General features: G+C 35.9%; 1 protein-coding gene across 1 annotated transcript in view; it reads left to right on the top strand.

Moving 5' to 3' along the window:
* ITPRID1 (ITPR interacting domain containing 1) overlaps positions 1-22,484 on the top strand; it is a 410,540-nt gene that overhangs the window by 238,232 nt on the left and 149,824 nt on the right. Inside the window, exons 6-7 of the mRNA XM_053714442.1 lie at positions 6,543-6,623; positions 8,478-8,680. Of these exons, the coding sequence (XP_053570417.1) occupies positions 6,543-6,623; positions 8,478-8,680 (284 nt within the window). The remainder of the gene's footprint in view (positions 1-6,542; positions 6,624-8,477; positions 8,681-22,484) is intronic.

Genomic DNA, 22,484 nt, shown 5'->3' with positions numbered 1-22,484 from the left:
TTTTATAAATGTAGGAGACCTATCTTCAAAACCTGTAATTATGTAACAGAAGGTAACAAATCAAGTGTAACAGGTTGTGAACATGATATTAACTGCTACATCAATTGCTCTACAACTCACATACGGCTAGATTTAGAGTTTTGTTGGTAACGACCCGCGTAGCTAACGCTGGCTTTTTTCTGGCCGCACCTTTAAAATAACTCTGGTATTGAGAGTCCACAGAATGGCTGCGTTAGGCTCCAAAAAGGGAGCGTACAGGCATATTTAACGCCACTGCAACTCTCGATACCAGAGTTGCTTACGGAAGCGGCCAGCTTCAAAAACGTGCTCGTGCACGATTTCCCCATGTAAAACAATGTGGCTGTTTAAGCTGAAAAAAAACCTAACACCTCAAAAAAGCCGCGTTCAGCTCCTAACGCAGCCCCATTGTTTGCTATTGGGAAATACTTCCTACGTCTGCACCTAACACCCTAACATGTACCCCGAGTCTAAATACCCCTAACCTTACACTTATTAACCCCTAATCTGCCGCCCCCGCTATCGCTGACCCCTGCATATTATTATTAACCCCTAATCTGCCGCTCCGTACACCGCCGCTACTTACATTATCCCTATGTACCCCTAATCTGCTGCCCTAACATCGCCGACCCCTATAATATATTTATTAACCCCTAACCTGCCCCCCACAACGTCGCCACCAGTTACCTACAATAATTAACCCCTAATCTGCCGACCGCAAAGAGCCGCCACCTACATTATAGCTATGTACCCCTAATCTGCTGCCCCTAACACTGCCGACCCCTATATTATATTTATTAACCCCTAATCTGCCCCCCTCAACGTCGCCTCCACCTGCCTACACTTATTAACCCCTAATCTGCCGAGCGGATCTCACCTCTACTATAATAAAGTTATTAACCCCTAATCCGCCTCACTCCCGCCTCAATAACCCTATAATAAATAGTATTAACCCCTAATCTGCCCTCCCTAACATCGCCGACACCTAACTTCAATTATTAACCTCTAATCTGCCGACCGAATCTCGCCGCTATTCTAATAAATGGATTAACCCCTAAAGCTAAGTCTAACCCTAACACTAACACCCCCCTAACTAAAATATAATTTAAATCTAACTAAATAAATTAACTCTTATTAAATAAATTATTCCTATTTAAAGCTAAATACTTACCTGTAAAATAAATCCTAATATAGCTACAATATAAATTATAATTATATTGTAGCTATTTTAGGATTAATATTTATTTTACAGGCAACTTTGTAATTATTTTAACCAGGTACAATAGCTATTAAATAGTTATTAACTATTTAATAGCTACCTAGTTAAAATAATTACAAAATTACCTGTAAAATAAATCCTAACCTAAGTTACAATTAAACCTAACACTACACTATCAATAAATTAATTAAATAAAATACCTACAATTACCTACAATTAAACCTAACACTACGCTATCAATACATTAATTAAATACAATATCTACAAATAAATACAATGAAATAAACTAACTAAAGTACAAAAAATAAAAAAGAACTAAGTTACAAAAAATAATTTTTTTTTTACAAACATCAGAAAAATATTACAACAATTTTAAACTAATTACACCTACTCTAAGCCCCCTAATAAAATAACAAAGACCCCCAAAATAAAAAAATGCCCTACCCTATTCTAAATTACTAAAGTTCAAAGCTCTTTTACCTTACCAGCCCTGAACAGGGCCCATTTTTTTATTTTGGGGGTCTTTGTTATTTTATTAGGGGGCTTAGAGTAGGTGTAATTAGTTTAAAATTGTTGTAATATTTTTCTGATGTTTGTAAATATTTTTTTATTTTTTGTAACTTAGTTCTTTTTTATTTTTTGTACTTTAGTTAGTTTATTTCATTGTATTTATTTGTAGATATTGTATTTAATTAATGTATTGATAGTGTAGTGTTAGGTTTAATTGTAGGTAATTGTAGGTATTTTATTTAATTAATTTATTGATAGTGTAGTGTTAGGTTTAATTGTAACTTAGGTTAGGATTTCTTTTACAGGTAATTTTGTAATTATTTTAACTAGGTAGCTATTAAATAGTTAATAACTATTTAATAGCTATTGCACCTGGTTAAAATAATTACAAAGTTGCCTGTAAAATAAATATTAATCCTAAAATAGCTACAATATAATTATAATTTATATTGTAGCTATATTAGGATTTATTTTACAGGTAAGTATTTAGCTTTAAATAGGAATAATTTATTTAATAAGAGTTAATTTATTTCGTTAGATTTAAATTATATTTAAGTTAGGGGGTGTTAGTGTTAGGGTTAGACTTAGCTTTAGGGGTTAATCCATTTATTAGAATAGCGGCCAGATTCGGTCGGCAGATTAGGGGTTAATAATTGAAGTTAGGTGTCGGCGATGTTAGGGAGGGCAGATTAGGGGTTAATACTATTTATTATAGGGTTATTGAGGCGGGAGTGAGGCGGATTAGGGGTTAATAACTTTATTATAGTAGCGGTGAGATCCGCTCGGCAGATTAGGGGTTAATAAGTGTAGGCAGGTAGAGGCGACGTTGAGGGGGGCAGATTAGGGGTTAATAAATATAATATAGGGGTCGGCGGTGTTAGGGGCAGCAGATTAGGGGTACATAGCTATAATGTAGGTGGCGGCTCTTTGCGGTCGGCAGATTAGGGGTTAATTATTGTAGGTAGCTGGCGGCGACGTTGTGGGGGGCAGGTTAGGGGTTAATAAATATAATATAGGGGTCGGCGATGTTAGGGCAGCAGATTAGGGGTACATAAGTATAACGTAGGTGGCGGTCGGCAGATTTGAGTTAAAAAAAATTAATCGAGTGGCGGCGATGTGGGGGGACCTCGGTTTAGGGGTACATAGGTAGTTTATGGGTGTTAGTGTACTTTAGAGCACAGTAGTTAAGAGGTTTATGAACCGGCGTTAGCCCAGAAAGCTCTTAACTACTGACTTTTTTCTGCGGCTGGAGTTTTGTCGTTAGAATTCTAACGCTCACTTCAGACACAACTCTAAATACCGGAGTTAGGAAGATCCCATTGAAAAGATAGGATACGCAATTGACGTAAGAGGATCTGCGGTATGGAAAAGTCGCGGCTGAAAAGTGAGCGTTAGACCCTTTCCTGACTGACTCCAAATACCGGCGGTAGCCTAAAACCAGCGTTAGGAGCCTCTAATGCTGGTTTTGACGGCTACCGCCAAACTCTAAATCTAGGCCATAGTTTATTTATTAACATGCCTAGTTTGTTTAAAACAGTACGTAGGTAAAATGAAAAGACCTTTAAAAGATAGATTCTTGAAACATTTTAGATCAGTTGAAAATATTGATTTTGACACTCCAGTTGCACAGCATTTAAAACAACTTCATAACTCTGATACTACTATGTTAACAATACAGGGTATAGATCATGTACCAGTATGGAAGAGAGGAGGTAACCGTGAAACCAAATTGAATAAATGAGAGGTGTTTTGGATTTGTTCACTTAAGACAATCAGTCCTCAGGGACTCAAAATGAGAAGAGATCTAGATTTAGTCACATAAAACACTGTTCTAATAAATACATACAGTATATACACAAATCTTATATTAAGCGGATAAAATTTTGTGAACGTTAATGGTCCGTAGGGACCATAATCAGATAAAACAGTTTTATCTGGTAAGTAATTATTTCTTAAGATTAAACAACTATTAATGTAAATACCTATAAGAACACACGTATCATTGAGATTGACAGTGAAAACAATGAAAAAATTATATGCTGTATATTTATAGATACAAATTGCTACAAATTATATGGCAAGTTTTATTTCTGTTGACAGTTTTTAAGGAGGATATATAGCAACTATAGAATACAATAATATATGTCAGGAAACATACTCACTGTGTCCTGAACTATATCAATAATAGGCACCTAACAAAAGGAGGTAAAAGTATGTAACAGAGCGAGCACAGAGGATATCAATAAGTGGCAAAACCAAAACTCTCAATAAGGGACAATATAGGACAATATAAACCTATAAGGTAAAATATCACAAAACACAAGGAGTATCATACACTAGGGAATATTACAGCAAAAGAATGACACAAGTGTGAATATAATCATATATGATGGAGATAAAATGAGTAGTGCACATGGGGGTGCTATTGGGACTCAGTACAATGTTATACCAAAGTCTCTCTAAGTCAGTGGCAGTGGAAGACCAATCTCCAACAGACAAGGTGATACCAGAATGTCAGGCAGCTCTTCTAGAATGTCACGCCAGACAAGCAGGATTCTAAGATACAAAAGGATAGAATGTGCCTCATGGTATAGATCAGTAAATCACACAAGCAGGAATACAGGCAGATCAATCCTACTGGCACTATATATGGCACTCAGAGCACTCAACAGGCAGGCCGGATCCTAAGAGTCGTCCGGCAGACTCACAACACCACAGCAACAACAAGGGCGATCCTGGTCCAGAATACAGAGTAGTCCAGGAATCCAGAGGGTGATTCCAGTTTTCACAATTAAATTGTGCAAAAAAGGCAGGCTGGATATTACAGACACCAGCTGCCTGAATCAGGTATCCCTGGATTGTTCTTTCAAATGGTTTGAATAAGTGGTGTAGAGTGCTCCAAAGTGAAAAAGTAGTTAAAATCACAGTTTTAATTTAAAACATATAAAACATGCAACATGTTTCTCAGCTGACTAGCTGTTTCATCAGGCTTTGATAAGCTTTTTATACTTTTGCGTGGAGGTCTGATGTTACAGTGCACTGTTCTCTTTTGGCTATCTTTTGGATTAATAAGCTGTGGAGCAGACACGCTCTGGGCAGCACTGACATTACGTTCTCCACTACGCCCAATCTCCATTGTGCTGTATGACAAGCTGCTGAAGGTCAGTTCTAGCAGTTTTTTTTTGTGAGAGATATATTTTGCAATTTCTACTACATCATCTTTTTGGTTTCAGGTGTGTTTATATATATGTGTGTATATGTGTATGCCTGTGTATTTATGTGTTTATATGCATTGGAAACAATGTATCCAGAGGTTATCTGGTGGAAAAGCAAACCTCCTAACTTGTTTAGATTTGTTAAACGAACTACACAATGAGTTATTACTTTTTGTGCTTAGTGGAGGATTTAAAACTCACTTTTTACCTTCACATAATTTTAAAAGTTATTGTATTTCACCCAGAAATCAACTTCACCCAGCAGTGATTCACCTACTCCCAGCTGATGAGTGGCAAAAACCAGGAAACAGCTGTCCTGGGATTGTGTGAATCACTGTAATCTTAGCTATGCGTAAAAGCTGTGTATACAGCGATGCTATGGCGTAAAGGGAGTCTGCTTAAAAGCAGACTGAAGTAATCATTGTGAACCTCCTTTGCACATCTTACCCAGAATTCTTTGCTGCATTGGAAACAATGTATCCAGAGGTTATCTGTGGGAAATGTAAGCCTCCTGACTTGTTTAGATTTGTTAAATGAACTACACAATGAGTTATTTTCTTTACATTTTGTGTTTATGTGTAAATGTTTTAGAAAAATGGCGCTGCTAACTTTCTCAACATAGGGTGGCCACAATCGTTAAATTTGTAAAAATAGCAATATCTGCGAAGCACAATAAAATGAGGTATGCCTGCATGTACTTATCATGCCTATTTATCAATCACTTATCCCATATTTCCTGTAATTTAAGCAGACTTCAATCACCAATATGTAATGTTGTAAGTCTATAAAATATTCAGTTTTATACTATGTTAAATATTAAATTGTGTTAACACTAATCCTGGAAACTTGAAGTACATTTCTTATGAACACATTTGAATTACAAAGACAAAGAAAAATAATGCTATACTATTTATACAGGCGTATTAAATAAAAGTACTGTTTGTCTCACATGCCCCACCTTTCTTTGTGAAAGGCATATGATGATAATTCTCAAATAACTCATTAATCACACAAACTACATTTTTTTATGTTGTAAACAGTTTTCAGTTTTATCACATTCTAAGGTTCATATAAAAGAAGCGTGTTTTCTCTAGGCAAAACCCAATTATTCCCAGCACAGGTTGAAAGTTGCCTATTCAACAAAGAATTCTGCAATGTGATCTCATAGCCTGGTTTGCTCTCTATAGTATGTAGCAAAGAAAGGAACACGTTACTTCAAAAAATTATATATTTTGAAAGTCATGGTTAGAGAAGCTGTGTTCCCTGAAGGTTAGCATCTGATTTACCATCTGTCAAAATGCAGAATACCTTCTGTCTCATTTACGATATAATTAGCATTTGCTAGCACCTAACACCTTTATTCTCACACCTACAATATGCTACCATATTTTGTTTTCCAAAGTAAGATGATGTTGGATACAGCAGACGTGATGTATATTTTGGTTTTATGCATTTTTTTTTTTCATTTTCTTAATAGAGTTGCTTGAAGAATAAAATAGCTCAGAAAAACATTGCATTATTTGGAAAAGAAAAATACAGCTTTAAACAGTTTTTATATGTTTTTCCTATCTTTTATTTAGTGCTCTACACAACTACTTGGAAACACCTCCAGTATCAAGATCTGATACATCAATACTTCAGGCTTTTTCATATCCTAAAAGGTTGGTCACAAAACAGCAAGTATCTATGAGGTTTTCAAAAATAACAGGGTGCCCTTGCAGACTTCATTATTTGGGTCTTTTTATATGAGAGGGGAAATTTTAAAATATGAGTTGCCAGTGGATGTCATCATTGGCCTTCCACAATGGCAAACTGGAAGAATTACATAAAATTGTTGTTTACTTTATAATACTACTGAAAATAAGTACTAATGGTGTATATTAGTATTAAATGAGACCATGATCACAAAGCTATGCTGTCTCATAGAAACTCTATTGCTATTTTTCACTTATAGTCAGTAAAAGAAGCATTTTCATACAAATCTCCTGTTTTGGTGCACATCTTTTGAAACAGTTTAAAGGTATACATCAGCTGGGTATCAGCAGGCTCTTGTCTGAAATTTCAATCTGCTAAACTTCGATTTAGTTGAGATTGTAGTGAATGAAGTGTTAAGAGGGTGAAAATAATATTAATATATATATATAATAAAAATAATTATTTGAAGAAAGTTATGAGACTTGACTCACTCTTTAATGTGTTTACATTTAAATCATTCTTGCTCTCTCTATTAAATCCCTGCACTTTTAACATACCTGTAAGCCCCTCAGCTGTATAATTTTCTCAAAGCGATATTACCTAGTAAAACTTGTAATATGATATGTACTGTATGTTTATTGTCTTCTTAAGAAATGATTACTATATTGCTATAAACTGCTCACTCGGGCAATAACAGTGCAATACTTCAACCACTTTTCCAGAAATACAACTCACGATAACAATAAAATCCTTATAAAAATTTGAGCACAATTTTTTAAAAATAATATTGCAAAATGAATGAACTTCTAGTGATAGAGATAAGTGATGTGGGAGTTAAATGTTTGTGGCAGCGTCTCCCTTACACACACTAACTAAATAATGAACTACAAAGACATATCTAATTTAACCCTTTAACTGCCAATAACCCCATTGAATTAATTCCTGATTACCTACCCCAATTTCCACCCAAGTTGTGACTCTTCAGATGCTGCTTCTACCAACTAAAACACTTCAATTCCCCCTTAAAATTCCTTTCTTTTCTCCCCAAGGCACTTATTGCCTGATATCATTGACTCCCCTACTGCAAACTGCATCCAGCACAATATCCTTGAAGTTCCCACTCCCAAAAGTAGTTTCTTACCATAATCTTTATTTCTGTGATGTAAGGTTAACAAGTGGTGGGTTCATGCCAAATAGTAGGGCATCATATGAACAAAACTTAAGGTATAAAACTTTTAAGAGCAGGCCTCAAGTGATCTTTCTCGTGGAAGATTATGATGGCGAATAATAAGTCATTTGGAGCTTAAGAGGCCAAAGTCTTGATAAAATGTGACATTTTCTTCATTAAAGGCTTTCTGGTGACTTGGGACACAGTTTGGGGTGAAGTCCTGTGTGATGTAGGCAATAGATTTGATGGATCTGAAACCATCTAGTAAGTTCTGAATATGGCACTTAATGCATGGATTGCGATGGCTTTGAATTTGAAAATGGCTTAACTTGCTCTGCCGGATGATTTGTCAGGAGCGATTGGAATAGCTATTGTTGCAATTTTATTCACAAAAGTTGGGATATTGCATATGCTTCATGTTTGCAATACTGTGTTGAGTTTCCATTGTAACACATACTGCTATAAAAATTCAAATCAAAACTACAGTTGATGTCATTTAGTTATTCATATAATATGTCATAGTTTTCTCTTTCTTGCTTCCTATATTTATGAATATAAATAATATATGTGTGTGTTTTTGTTTGTTTCTTTATTTTTTCTTTAGTTTTTGCTTTATTTTTTAAAATGACAATGTTTAATTGCTTCCACGCAGCATCCCTGAACTACTCAGGCTGTGTGAAGTTGATCCAGTTGATCTTCTGCTTGATTTGGGCTTTGGTGTAGATGAACCAGACATCTGTACCAGAATACCTTCTCGATTTATCATGACCCCATCTGAAGCCAAGGGAATTAACATTCGTGTATTTTTGGAAGCTCAAAAGAAGCGCATGGACATTGAGAATCCTAATGTGTGCGGTAAGTTATGTTCTCTGGGTATATATAAATAAAAAGTGCTAATGAAAAAAAAATCTCACCTGGGATTTCCCTAACCATATGCCATTCTTTGTTGTTTCTATGCTCATCAGAAGTATTAAATAAGGGCTGGATTATTCCCAAAGTGACCTATTGTTGTAGTTGTTTAGGACACATATAATTACACTAATTGATCCAGTTAAAGGGACATTGTACACTAGATTTTTCTTTGCATAAGTATTTTGTAGATGATCCGTTTTTATAGCCTGTCTGGGAATAATTTTGTAACAATCTATAGTTTTGCTTAACGTTTTAGATGTATACTGATTTCTACAGATTCCTAGTTGTGTAATGGTTTTTTTTCATATCCAGGGGAGGGCGGAGTGGGTGTGTGTCTGCCTGTTCCTGCTTTCCCAGCCCCTTTCAGTGGGTTTCCCAGCCTAACCTCATCAACAGTGCTAAGCTGGGAGCTTCTAAGTAATTTTAAAATAGGTTTTCTACTGGTGTTTAGATTTTCTTTATTGTAGTGTCTATTGCATGCAGTTATATGAAAATTGGGGTATACTGTCCCTTTAAGTGAATGAAAGCAAATTAATGTGATGGCAAATAGCATAATCAGTTTTAACTGTATTTTGGTATATACAACTTGATATTTATTTAATCCTGTACTATCTCTTAATACATATTTATGGCATCCCTTTCCGATTAATATTCCGTTGCATTTCATATGTAGAAAACATTGGGTAAAATGTTCTAAACGTTAAGGTCTAATTCTTGTGTAAGAAACTAAAATGGAGCTACCTTAAAAATAGCTAGAAAAAAACAAAACTTTCATATCAGCTTCATTTTATTCATAGTCAGTACTCTTAATTACTGCAGCTGCAAGATGTATCTAAGTAAACTAGTAGTGCCTCCTTATACACTATAGGGCCAAAATGTCTGCACTACTAGGTCTGTCCTCATCAACTTCAAGTGTTATTATTGTGAAGTGAAAGGGTTGAGGAGAAACAACAGCCCAGCAATGAAGTGGTAGAACATACAAACTCACAGAGCGGGGCTTCCAAGTGCTGAAGGGTATAGCGCTTGCAAATCCCCTATCATCTGTTGCAAAACTAACAGAGTTCCAACATGTCTCTGAAAACAACATCAGTACACATGAACTATGCATTGGCAGCTTCATGAAATTTTTTTTTGGCTTTTCATAAGCTTCATGTCAACATGCGCAATGCCAAATATCAGCTGGTGTAGTGTAAAGCATTCTGCCACTTGTCTCTGGAGCAGTGGAAATGTCATCTCTGCAGTGATGAATAATTCTTCACTATCTGGCTGTCTGATGGAAGAATCTGGGTGTGGCAGATGCCAAGAGAGTGCTTCCTACCACAATGCATAGTGCCTACTGTAAAGTTTGGTGGAGGAGGTATGGTCTGGGGCTATTGTTCACGGTTTGTGCTAGGCTGCAGGATGCAAAGACATTTTAGACAACATGGATTTTTTTTAACTTTGTGGCAATAGTTGGGGGAAAGCGGTTTCATGTTTAAGCGTGAATGTGCCTCTGTGCACAAATTAAGATCCCTGAAGTCATGGTTTGATGAGTTTAATGTAGAGGTGGACCTTCTCATCCAACATCAGTGCCTGACCTTACAAATGATTTTTTGACTGAAGGGGCAAATATTTCCACATACACAGACCAAAATCATGTGGAAAACCTTCATAGAAGAGTTGCAGCTGATATAGGTGCAAATGGGGGGTTTTCACACCTATAGGTGTGAGGGTCATGTGTCCACATATGTTTGGCCATATAGTGTAGCTGCTTAGTTATAAGACTAGATTAATGTAAAATGGGTGAGCTTTTATCCATTATTTTAACCTTTAAATTGTATACCAATCACTAGGACTCTGTATAACTTCACAACTTATACCCCTTTAGTGCATTAATTTCACCACCTCTATTTTTGTGTTAGTATTTATATTATTTTAGACAAATGACCATAGACTGTTTTATTTGTTTTTTGTTTTTAGTGTAAAGATTATAGGAGAGTTGTAATTAGCAAGCAGTGATAGCGGAATGACAAGGTGTAGAGAGCAGAAGAGTGAGGAAGTAAGAAAGGGGATGGGGGAAATGTTCTAGAGGGTTTGAGAGTGGTAGAGGGAGGTTGTTGAGGGAATTATAGGAGTAGGGGACAAGTAACATCATGTTGGGTGGTGGGTTCATTCTTTCTAGAGGGGAGTTACCCAGAATGAAAGAGGGATTTAATTCTTCCATTCCCCTATTTCCAAACCATGGACAAGAGAGGTCTTATCTCACAACACAGGTGTGAGGTGTAAAGAGTTATTGTCCTACTCTTAAAAATGGTAGGTTCAGGTTTTTTAGGTACTTAGAAGAGAAAAAAAGCCTCTAATATTTGCCTAAGCTTTGAGGGGGAAGCAACTTTAAATTCTAGTGTGAAACATTTCTTTTGGGAGAAGATTCAACTGTCAGTTTGCAGTTTAGGATGGAATCATTCTTTATCAAGCATAAATACAGATGCCATAACTATAAGCTTTTTAAGAAAAGATTATATATATATATATATATATATATATATATATATATATATATATATATATATATGTTATATTTATTTCTGCTGGGTTAAGCATGATGCTATTGGAGGTGCAGGGTGTAGGGTCAACATATGAGGAAGATTTTGTGTTTGAACAGATGAACCAGAGCACAGGGTCATATTTGGACCTCTCGGAAGAAGATGCTGACCCAATGGAACTGAAAATCCCTGCTCAAATGCCCCAGTCTTTGTGCAATACATCACTACCAAAATGTGATAACATCTACACCCTGCTCCCTCTTGGACAACCTGAAGGATTTGTTACAGAACTCCCACCACCTTCAGCGTTTACACTGACTAGTATTCATACTGTAACTCAGGTAATCATGATCCCTGCTACAATTCCCATGAGGTCTCCACCATGTTTACTGCTACCCCAAACAGCATCATCAGTACCTGTTCAGACAGGTGTACTAGAAAAACCTGGTATACCCACTAGAGCTCTGATAGCTATCCCTCAACATATTGATGCCCAACCTACTGCTAGCCTAACTTCTCTTGCCACAACTTCTGTGGACCAGATTGCTTTGACTTCACCTACTACTGCCACACCAGCTGCTGACACACAACCTTATATATCAACTCCATTTGAAGTGTTGATGGGTGAGATCCAACAAATTAAAAACAAATACCAAGAAGTATTGGAGCTTTCTATTTATTCCCAAAGTCAAATATATAGACAACTTAGACTCACCCGTCAGGACAGCCAAAGGGCAGCTAGACGAGAAAAGAGGCAGATTGAATCAATAAGCCATTGAATTGCAGAAGCATTTGAGATATGTGCAAATATCAACTAGTAGTATAGAGTTTCCAAAATCCTCAGAAGAGCCAAGCACACTTCCAGGTTCTGCACATGAACAACCTTCTACATCAAAAGACGCCCCTCCAACCAGACCTACAAGACGTAGCCTTGCTTGCACCCGAAAGCCCTTCACCCGGAGAAGTACAAGGAGAAAATAGTTTTCTTTTTAAACAGAATTGTTAAGTTCTATATGTAAATCATTCTTTTTTAAATTGTATATTTTTTAACATGGTTCAAACAGAGTAAACAAATTTAAGAGACTTTTCAAATAATTTGTTTTATCGAATTTACTTTGTTGAATAGCACGCTTAGGTTGGAAGCTCAGGACAAGCAATGCACTACTGGGAGCTAGCTGTAATTGTGGGCTACACACTTGCCTCTTGTCATTGGTTCAACACGTGTTTGACTTTTCAGGGGTTAAACACATACAATAGTACAATAATAAACTGATAAAATTATAGAGTGTGAGTGTCTATTAGGCTCTCTCTGCTTCATGGTATTGTGGCACAAATTGCCTCATGTTATGAATTTGGCACTATTTGAAAAGCTCAAATCCTATTTTGTGGTATTTCATGGTAATGTAGCAATACTACTTCATAATATGTATATGTCTAATAGACACAAAATGCACAAGATCTGCTTTATGGCACTGTAGCAAACAATAATACCTCATGATATATGTGTGTCTATAAAATTTAAATATTGTTTAACTTAGCATATAATAGTGTTACTAAAATATGTATTCTTATGAATGTTTTATGTAATTTTTAAAAATAACATAATTAAATAATTGTCCTGTCAATCACACATTGAAATGTATTACTGTTTACCGAAATATGATTATTACTAGTCCTAAAGCCCGTGTGCACGGGCCATTTTTTGCAGTACAGCGGTCCCACCCCTTGCTCTCTCCCCCCTCTCTTTTGCTTTCTCTCCCCCCTCTCCCCCTCTCCTTTGCGCTCTCTCTCCCCTCTTTTGCTCTCTCCCCCCCTTTCTTTTGCTCTCTCTGCCCCCTCTTTTGTGCTCTCTCCCCCTCTCTTTTGCTCTCTCTCCCCTCTTTTGCTCTCTCCCCTCTTTGGCTCTCTCCCCCCTTTATTTTGCTCTCTCTGCCCCCTCTTTTGTGCTCTCTCCCCCCCTCTTTTGCTCTCTCTCCCCCCTCTTTGGCTCTCTCCCCTCTTTTGCTCTCTCTCCTCTTTGGCTCTCTTTCCTCTTTTGCTCTCTCCTCTTTTGCTCGCTTTCCTCTTTTGCGCTCTCTTTCCCCCCCCTTTGGCTCTCTCCCCCCTCTATTTGGCTCTCTCCCACACTCTTTGGTCCTTCTCCCTCCCTCTCTGGCTCTGTCTTTCAAACCCTTTGCCTCTCTGGCCACGCCCCCGTTGCGGCACCCCGTCCGGCCATGCCCATTGCGGTGACACCCGCCCAACCATGCCCCTCGCCAAGCCCACCCACGTCCCTCGTCGCACCCGCCCACGCCCCTTGTCATGCCCAGCCACGCCCACTCTCACGGCGCTCCAGTCGGCCACGCCCCCTGACCCTCCGCTTCAGCCTTGCTCTGTACTGAGTGCTGAGTGTCAGGATCCAAACGACCAGGTATGTTTGTCACGTGCAGTCTCTACTGCGCATGACTGCATCTGACAAACATACTTGGCCATTTATTATATAGGATACTTTTGATGTACAATAAAAGTTATCAGACTATAAAATTAATTGTTTGTTTTGTTACTCCTCATTGTTATATTTTTTATAGACAAATTGGTATAGATCAATAAATTAACACATAGTTGTATTAAAATATGCCATGTCTTTTTATTAATGTTGTATAACTTCTACATAATGTATTGATAAGCAAATAGAATATACATCTGGTACTATTTTATATTCTTTTAGACTGATTGTATATCATAAATAAAGTAATTAGGCTTTATTGTCAAATTAAAAACAATTCTGGGTTAATATAATAAAAACATGTTTTGAAAATGTAAAACATAATATTCATTATTAATGAACATAAATACTACACTGTGTACTTGTTGAAAATTCTTGTTTTTTTTGGTGTGTATTTCTAGTAGAATTTCTCAGTAGTTTGTATTGCTTTTTTCATTGTGAATTAATGTTGAGTTCACATATTAATAGCATATCTTTTTTTTTAAATAACAAACTACATATATAGTTCAAATCACTCTTTAAAAAGTAAGATAGTTGTGCATAATTTAAATATGATCCTCAAAACAGTAATTTATGATTAGAATTAAATGTTTGGGGGTTTACCCAAGTTAATTAAAATGTAATTAATCACACAAATACTGTAAATTGTTATCAGCAAAAAACTGTTATTCATTTACATTAGGCAGTCATCATCAGTATTGAATTAATGTTTTTCTTTTCCTTTTTAACTTGCAAACCCCTAAATATTGTGATACCCCTATTTCTTATGTTTTTGTTAATTTTTCATGTTTCAACTATATTTTGCTAGTTTTCAATCTAAAGGTCTTTCTGATTCAAACAGCACCCCTTTTTGCATGTAGAAATAGCTTAAAAATTAAGCAAAAAATAAATAAAAAAATCCAAGCTGATTTTTTTCCATGACAATTCTAATTGATTGTTAGTAATGCTTATATTATAGTTTTGCCTTACTGATTATTACACACAAGTCCTAAAGCCCGTGTACACGGGCCATTTTCTGCAGTGCAATGGTTCCACCCCCGGTCTCCCGCCCAGGCATACTCCCCTATCACGCCCGCGCCCGCTCGACCATGCCCCCACCCTGTCACGCCACGGCTGTTCCAGTCCGGCCATGCCCCCATCACACCTGCTCCCGCCCACCCTCTCTGCTGTCTGATCCTTCGTTACGTCCAGGTATGTTTGTTTGTTTTCCCACAGTCTCTAATGCGCATGACAGCTTTGGACAAACATACCTGACCTTTTATTATATAGGATTAAAGTGTTATTAGTGTCTTATAATATTAGTTTAAAAATATAATACACATGGCAGTAATAATTAAACTTTCATTGTTGTTACAATTTTTTTATTGTTATAAAAGGTTTAGTGTGTAGTAAAACAACTTTGGGATATACTATCATAATTTATTTTTCCCCTTTTCATGTAATTTACATCTAAAAATGTTGGATTTTCTAATTCCCAAAGCAGTAAATTCACACTACAGAGTTTGAATGCTAACCTTGCTACATATATTAGCTAATTAGCTGATAATAATTGCAAAAAATGTACTTTATTTTACATTATAACTGTGGCTATCCATGGTGTCTGCAGCCTCAAACTCTTGGAATGACTCCTCCAAATAAGACAAATGGTTGACAGAGTTTAGTTATTGAAAATTAATTGTAGCAAACAAGATATTAAAGGGATAGGAAAGTCAAAATGATACTTGCATGCTTTAGATAGAGCATGTAATTTTAAGACACTTTTAAATTCACTTCTATTTTCAAATGTGCTTTGTTCACTTGGTATCGCTTGTTGAAAAAGAATACGCAAATATCCTACACTAGTGGGAGCTGCTGCTAATTGGTGCCTGCACATATTTATCTATTGTGATTGGCTAACTAGATGTGTTCACCTAGCTGCCAGTAGTGCAATGCTGTTCCTTCAGCAAAGGATAACAAGAGAATGAAGCAAATTTGATAATGGAAGCAAATTGGATAGTTGTTTGAAATAAAGTAAAAAAAAAAAAGTACACTTGGCTATGTTATTATATAGCAAAACAATAGAAAGGTCTTATAATGACAAGATATTTACTGTATCCTTAACAGTAAACAAGCCAATCAGGAAAGGTCAGTGAATATAACATTGTTATTTTCTAGTGTTTTTGATTATAATTTATGCTACATACAGTATGTACTTGATAAAGTTAATTTACTTCAAAATGTGTCACGTTTTTTAATATTTTGTATATACAAGTATTGAAATACTGGTTATGGAGGCTATTATGTTTACCACAAAGGCAACTTTTGCCATGTTATATTAGTTAGCATATTACCACTTTCTTAAAAAAAGTTTATGAACAACAACTTCATTGTTCTATATATAAAAATAATTATTCTATTGTGGAATCAACTTTTTAATGCATTATTAATTAATATTTTAGTAAACCAATTAATTATCACAGTACCATATTAACTAGATATTTATTTATTGAAACAATATGGCATAAACATATTTAGGGGCTTCAATTATCAAAATGTGAATGCCTCAATCAGTAGCATTCTTGCTCTCCTAGAAGTTAGAGTTGAAAATCCCTCCGAAATTATTCCACCAAGAAATTGACAAGCCCTGCTCTCAGACAATTGACTGCACGAGAGTGGGGGGGGGGGGGGGGCATCATTGCTCAAGCGTTCAGTCGGTTAATGTCAAATAAGGGGAACAAGTGCGTCCCACAATTTGAGATAAAATGTGGACAGGTTCACAACACGTGTGACACTTGTCTATCTGCAAATTGATAAATATAGCCCTAAGTAAATTTATATCTAGGACAACATAGCAATGTTTAATCACAATTTACTTATATAGCTGTGAGTAAAACACAAATTGGAACTTAGCCTATTAGGTGCTAAATTACATTTTTTTATTACCTCTACCCATATAAAGCTGTGAAATCACAGATCAATAATACTTTTTATTTTCCTTTAATCTAGGAGACTATTTTATAGTTTTAATGTATCAATAAACATTAACTCTAAATTTCTAAAACTTAGAACCATTTACAGATACTATAAGTTTTGATTGCTGATTATGTATTCTTTCCAGCTCTTTGCTTGTTATACATTAATCCTATATAGTAACACTAAAGCTCATGACACGGTGTGTTTGTCTTTCTGGTATGTGTGGTGGTGTCATATGCATGAAAGAGAGCATCCACTTCTGATTAATGGATAATATGTAATATGAATATGAGAGTACATAAATAACATTCACCTAGATTACGAGTTTTGTGTTCCGGTTTTAATGCTGAAAAAATGGCTATTTCGGTGTAAAAAACTGAATGCAGCCATTATGAGTCTTGTCGGTATAGCTGTACCGCAAGCATTTTAGCCTGTAATGCAACGTCAGTCCCGTTTTTTGTGTGGGATTTCCATAGCGCCGGTATTACAGGTTGTGCGGTCCGGCTAAAATGCTTGCGTTGCAGCCTATACCGACATGATCCATTCCGCAATCTGAGAGCAGTAGTCATGAGTTTTGCGCAACAAAACTGTTACACAAAACTCATAACTAAAATGTTACAAAGTACACTAACACCCATAAACTAAACTATTAACCCCTACACTGAGGCCCTCCTGCATCGCAAACACTATATTAAAGTTATTAACCCCTAATCTGATTTTAATAGCCAATAGGATTTCAGTAGCTCTCATCCTATTGACTGATTTGAATTTCAAAAATCAAATCAGCCAATAGGAATGCAAGGGACGCCATTTTGAAAAAGCTAGTATAACAATATGTAGAAGACTGTGCCTGGTTTTATACACGCTACACTATAAAAGACCCCCTAACCGGATCTTGGACATATGGTACAGATAGACGGAATATAGGAGCGCCAAAATGGCTAATGTATGTTTAACAGGAAAACCCAATTTGTTAAAAAAGCTAATTTGTTAAGAGCAGACTTTAGCAGAGTGTATTAGATTCAATGGTCTCATTAATTATCTGATAATAAACAGATAGACTACCTTATACACAAGATAAGAGCAGTGTGTATTAGAACACTAAATTCACTAATAATAAGTGGTACTAAAATATGTACAGTATGTAAATATATAAAGACCATGATGGATGATTCATATACTATTAAAAACAGATTTATTAACAACCAGATTGGGATGGTGATCCCAATCCAAAAATACAATGATGAAAATTAGAAAAGTTGTGAAAATGACTTGATATGCATGGATGAAAAAATAATAATAAACAACAATAGCCTAGAGGTTTATGCAGAAATACAGTTGTTTTAACACTATGCAAAAGTACAATGGTTGATGTTATATCCTCCAGCAGGGATACAGTAATGAAAAAAAAGGGGCCGGTATTGAATACCTGAGTGAGAAACGTGTACACGTTAAAAATGTGAAAAAAGTGAAAAAATAAGTGAAAAAAAAATGAAGACATGTCTTGAAAAAGGCCCTATTCAAGGGCCGAAACACGTTGACCAGTATCCCCACCAGGATTTGTGAGGCTTTTTATTTTTATTTCTTCCTGGATCGTTTATTTGGTGTTACTACAATAGTCTTTACCTTTAAATGGCATTTTGTACACTGTAGTTTCTTTCTGTTTTTTCTTTTAGGTCATTAATAAATGAACTAGTACTTTTCAACCAGCAGTGGGATCTCAGACACTTCAAAGGGATTTTACATATCACATATATTGGACACTAAAGCATCCATAAATATACCACAGAACTATATATATATATATATATATATATATATATAAAAGTTCAAATAGACTGGTCTTCAGTCAACAGTGACAATTCTTTATTGCAAAACTTGTGACGTTTCGGGACTGGCAGCGTCCCTTCCTCTGACAAACAACACGTACTGTATATATATATATATATATATTATTTTTTTTTGGACACTCCTATTTATTCATTTAAGTTTTTGGACCCTTTGATATGTAATATATACATTTGTTTGGTCACTTGGATATCCTGCACTTTTTTTGGATTTTAATTTTTTCACTTTTTTATTATTTTTTCACTTTTTTCACATTTTTAACGTGTACACGTTTCTTACTCAGATATTCAATACCGGCCCCTTTTTTTTCATTACTATAGCCCTGCTGAAGGATATAACATCAACCATTGTATTTTTGCATACTGTTAAAACAAATGTATTTCAACACCAACAATTGTACTTTTGCATAGTCTTAAAACAACTGTATTTCTGCATAAACCTGTAAGCTATTGTTGTTTATTATTGTTTTTTCCATCCATATCAAGTCATTTTCACAAGTTTTATAATTTTCATCATTGTATTTTTGGATTGGGATCACCATCCCAATCTGGTTGTTAATAAATCTGTTTTTAATAGTATTTGAATAATCCATCATGGTCTTAATATATTGACATACATATTTGAGTACCACTTATTATTAGTGAATTTGAATTTAATAAAAGGTTATAATTAACTAGTGGATACACATGTATGTTCTAATATACACTACTCTTATCTTGTGTATAATGTAGTCTATCTGTTTATTATCAGATAATTAATGAGACCATTGAATCTAATACACTCTGCTAAAGTCTGCTCTTTTTAATTGTGTTAGTCTGCTTTTTTAACATTTTGCTTTTTTTTAACAAATTTGCTTTTTTAACAAATTGGGTTTTCCTGTTAAACATAAATTAGCCATTTCGGTGCTCCTATATTGCATCTATCTGTACCATTTTAAAAAGGCTCCTTTGCATTGAAGATTCAGTGTACTGCGGCGACCGTATGAAGAGGACGCTCCGTGCTGGATGTCTTGAAGGATGGACCTGCTCCGTGCCACCGGGATGAAGATAGAAGATGCCGCCTGTATGAAGATAGAAGACACCGCCTGGATGGATGAAGACCTCGCCGCCTGGATGAAGACTTCTCGCCGCCTGGATATTCGGACTTCAGAAACTGTAAGTGAATCATCGGAGGTTAGTGTTAGTTTTTTTTAAACTTTTTTTGGGTGTTATTTTTTTTTATTAACAGTCCAGACGTGGACTATTCAACCAGACGTGGACTCCTTGCTCAGTGTGCTTAGAGGAACATGGCTACAACTCACTGACGAGGCCAAAAGAAGGCCGAAATGATCATCTGGGGTTGCTGTGTTTCTTGTTCGGAGAGGAATTGCCTGGTATTTTGGCTCTGGACTGACCGTAATAGGCGGGATCAGACTAATATACTACAGGGAAGTTCTACTCTGTGAAAAACATTACTGGGCTAAAAAGCTGCACCAAGGTGGTAAATCGCCATAGAACAGGCTAACAATGGTATTGAGCCAGTTGTTCATTCCTGTAAGTGTACTTCTCTCTGTATGCATTTAGTCTCCCTTTGGGAAAAAAGGGGCAACCAGACGTGGCCTCCTTGCTCAGTGTGCTTAGAGGAACAGGGCTACACCTCACTGACGAGGCCCAATGAAGGCTGAAACGATCGTCTGGGGTTGCTGTGTTTCTTGTTCGGAGAGGAATTGCCTGGTATTTCGGCACTGGACTGACCGTAATAGGCGGGATCAGACTGATATACTACAAGAAAGTTCTACTCTGTGAAAAACATTACTGGGCTAAAAAGCTGCACCCAGGTGGTAAATCGCCATAGAACAGGCTAACAATGGTATTGAGACAGTTGTTTGTTCCTGTGAGTGCACTTCTCTCTGTATGTATTTAGTCTCTCTTTGGGAAAAAAGGGGCAACCAGACGTGGACTCCTTGCACAGTGTGCTTAGAGGAACATGGCTACAACTCACTGACGAGGCCCAATGAAGGCCGAAATGATCATCTGGGGTTGCCGTGTTTCTTGTTCGGAGAGGAATTACCTGGTATTTTGGGCGCTGGACTGACCGTGATAGCCGGAATCAGATTGATATACTACAGGAAAGTTCTACTGTGTGAAAAACATTACTGGGCTAAAAAGCTGCACCCAAAAAAAAAAAAAAAAAAAGCTGAGAAAGGCTGCAGACAAATGCTTCTAAACTTTGTTAGTCTTTTAAAGGACAGGCAGTTATATAGCTGGTAATAGGCTTCCCAAAGTATAAAGAAAGATTCAAGGTTCTTCTCCAAGCTCATTCTTGTATCAACTGGTCATACCTACTGGGATGACCAAAGTAATCAAAGCACCAGTGAGGAAGGTCCTAGACCTTCTTTCATCTCACTCACACTCATTCTTTAAATGGACACCTTTTTATTGGAGTAAAAGTATTATGTGTGAATATTACACAGCGTGGGTTAACAATATGCATTGATGAAATAATCCTATGAATTGAGAATAAGATTATTAGTATTCAGTAAATTATGGGCCGTGCTTGTGATTCCTGAAGAGTTAATGACATTTAAAAGGATCTCACGGCCACCCACCAATATAATTAACTGGTGTTTTGCATTGGCAATTCTAGCAGAACATTCACTGCATAGGGCCCCAATACTACAGAAAATGCTGAGATTTATTAAAATTTCACCCTAAAACCCATAAATCGTTGTTTCTTGCTATCTCGTATTGTATTTTCTTGAAGTAAGAAATGTCTGAGGTGTGAAGGTGAAAATTCAAGAAATTACACCCTGTTCCTGTGGTTTTGGAACCCTATTCTGTGAATCACCCGCCAGGATCATCAGTGGTTAAGACATTGACCTTTACTTGGTTGAGCAGTCTCATTTTTATCATAAAGATATACATTTTGTTTTGAAACTTACAGATAAGGGATTCTGACTAGAGATACAATGTAAACCATTTGACCTCTTCATTTCTCCAATATCAGAAATTACTCTGAGGTCATCAATTCCCCAGGGAGTGAACAGAAATATTAAACTCTTTTTGAAGATAGAAAGTGAATCTTTAGTTGTACAGTATATGTTTATTGTAGCTTTTGAATAGTATACTAGCTTTTATATGGTTTATCTGTTGTATTTTATCAGCTATAAAAAAATACCTATCGTTTCAAACATAATTTTTATTTTTTAGCATGATGGAAAAATAATGGTACTTATTTTAATTTGTTGTTATTGGATATATGAACACAGTTAATTACACCATTATATTTCAAAATGGTTAAAAAATGTATATCTGAAATGAGGTAAGCAGTGCAGACTCTTTCATCAAACAGTGCTCTATCTATAAACCAAAAAGGTTAAGCAAAAATTGTCAACATTATATGTTACATAAAATAATGTTCTTTCAAAATTGATGTATGTTTTAGTAACTCTGGAAGTACAATCATTATAGTACGCACCTGTATAGTCACTTAATGGCTTAGAAAACCTTCTAATTAGTTTTATTGCCTTTTACATTTCCTTCTCTACTTATCTGCACTTACTTGAATTAATGCTTGCTTGTAAATTATTTGATGTTATCAACTCATTTACTTTAAGGGCAAGCTAAGGCAACCTTTACAAAGCTCCCATGGAAGCATCAAACTGTAATCGTGATGAGTCTTTTGAGGCCAATGCACCTTTGTTCCTCTTGAATGAGTTTGCTAATCATTCAAATAAACAACCAAAACACTTTTTTATTTTGTTTTAAAATACACCTATGGGTTCTTGGCATTTAAAACAATTTTATTAATTAAGTGTTTGTGAATTATAATTAAGAAGACATGTAACTGCCTGAGATTATAAACTCTATTCTATAATATACTTAACTAAATTAGAAAGTTAAAGGAATACAATGGTAGGCTTTCACTAGGAACTATAAATAGAAATAGGGAGGCTGTGGTA

The sequence above is a fragment of the Bombina bombina genome, chromosome 5, assembly GCF_027579735.1.
Source record: "Bombina bombina isolate aBomBom1 chromosome 5, aBomBom1.pri, whole genome shotgun sequence".
Lineage (NCBI taxonomy): Eukaryota > Metazoa > Chordata > Amphibia > Anura > Bombinatoridae > Bombina > Bombina bombina.
Note: the sequence above shows the minus strand (reverse complement) of the source record. Positions and strands in the feature narration are given on the sequence as shown.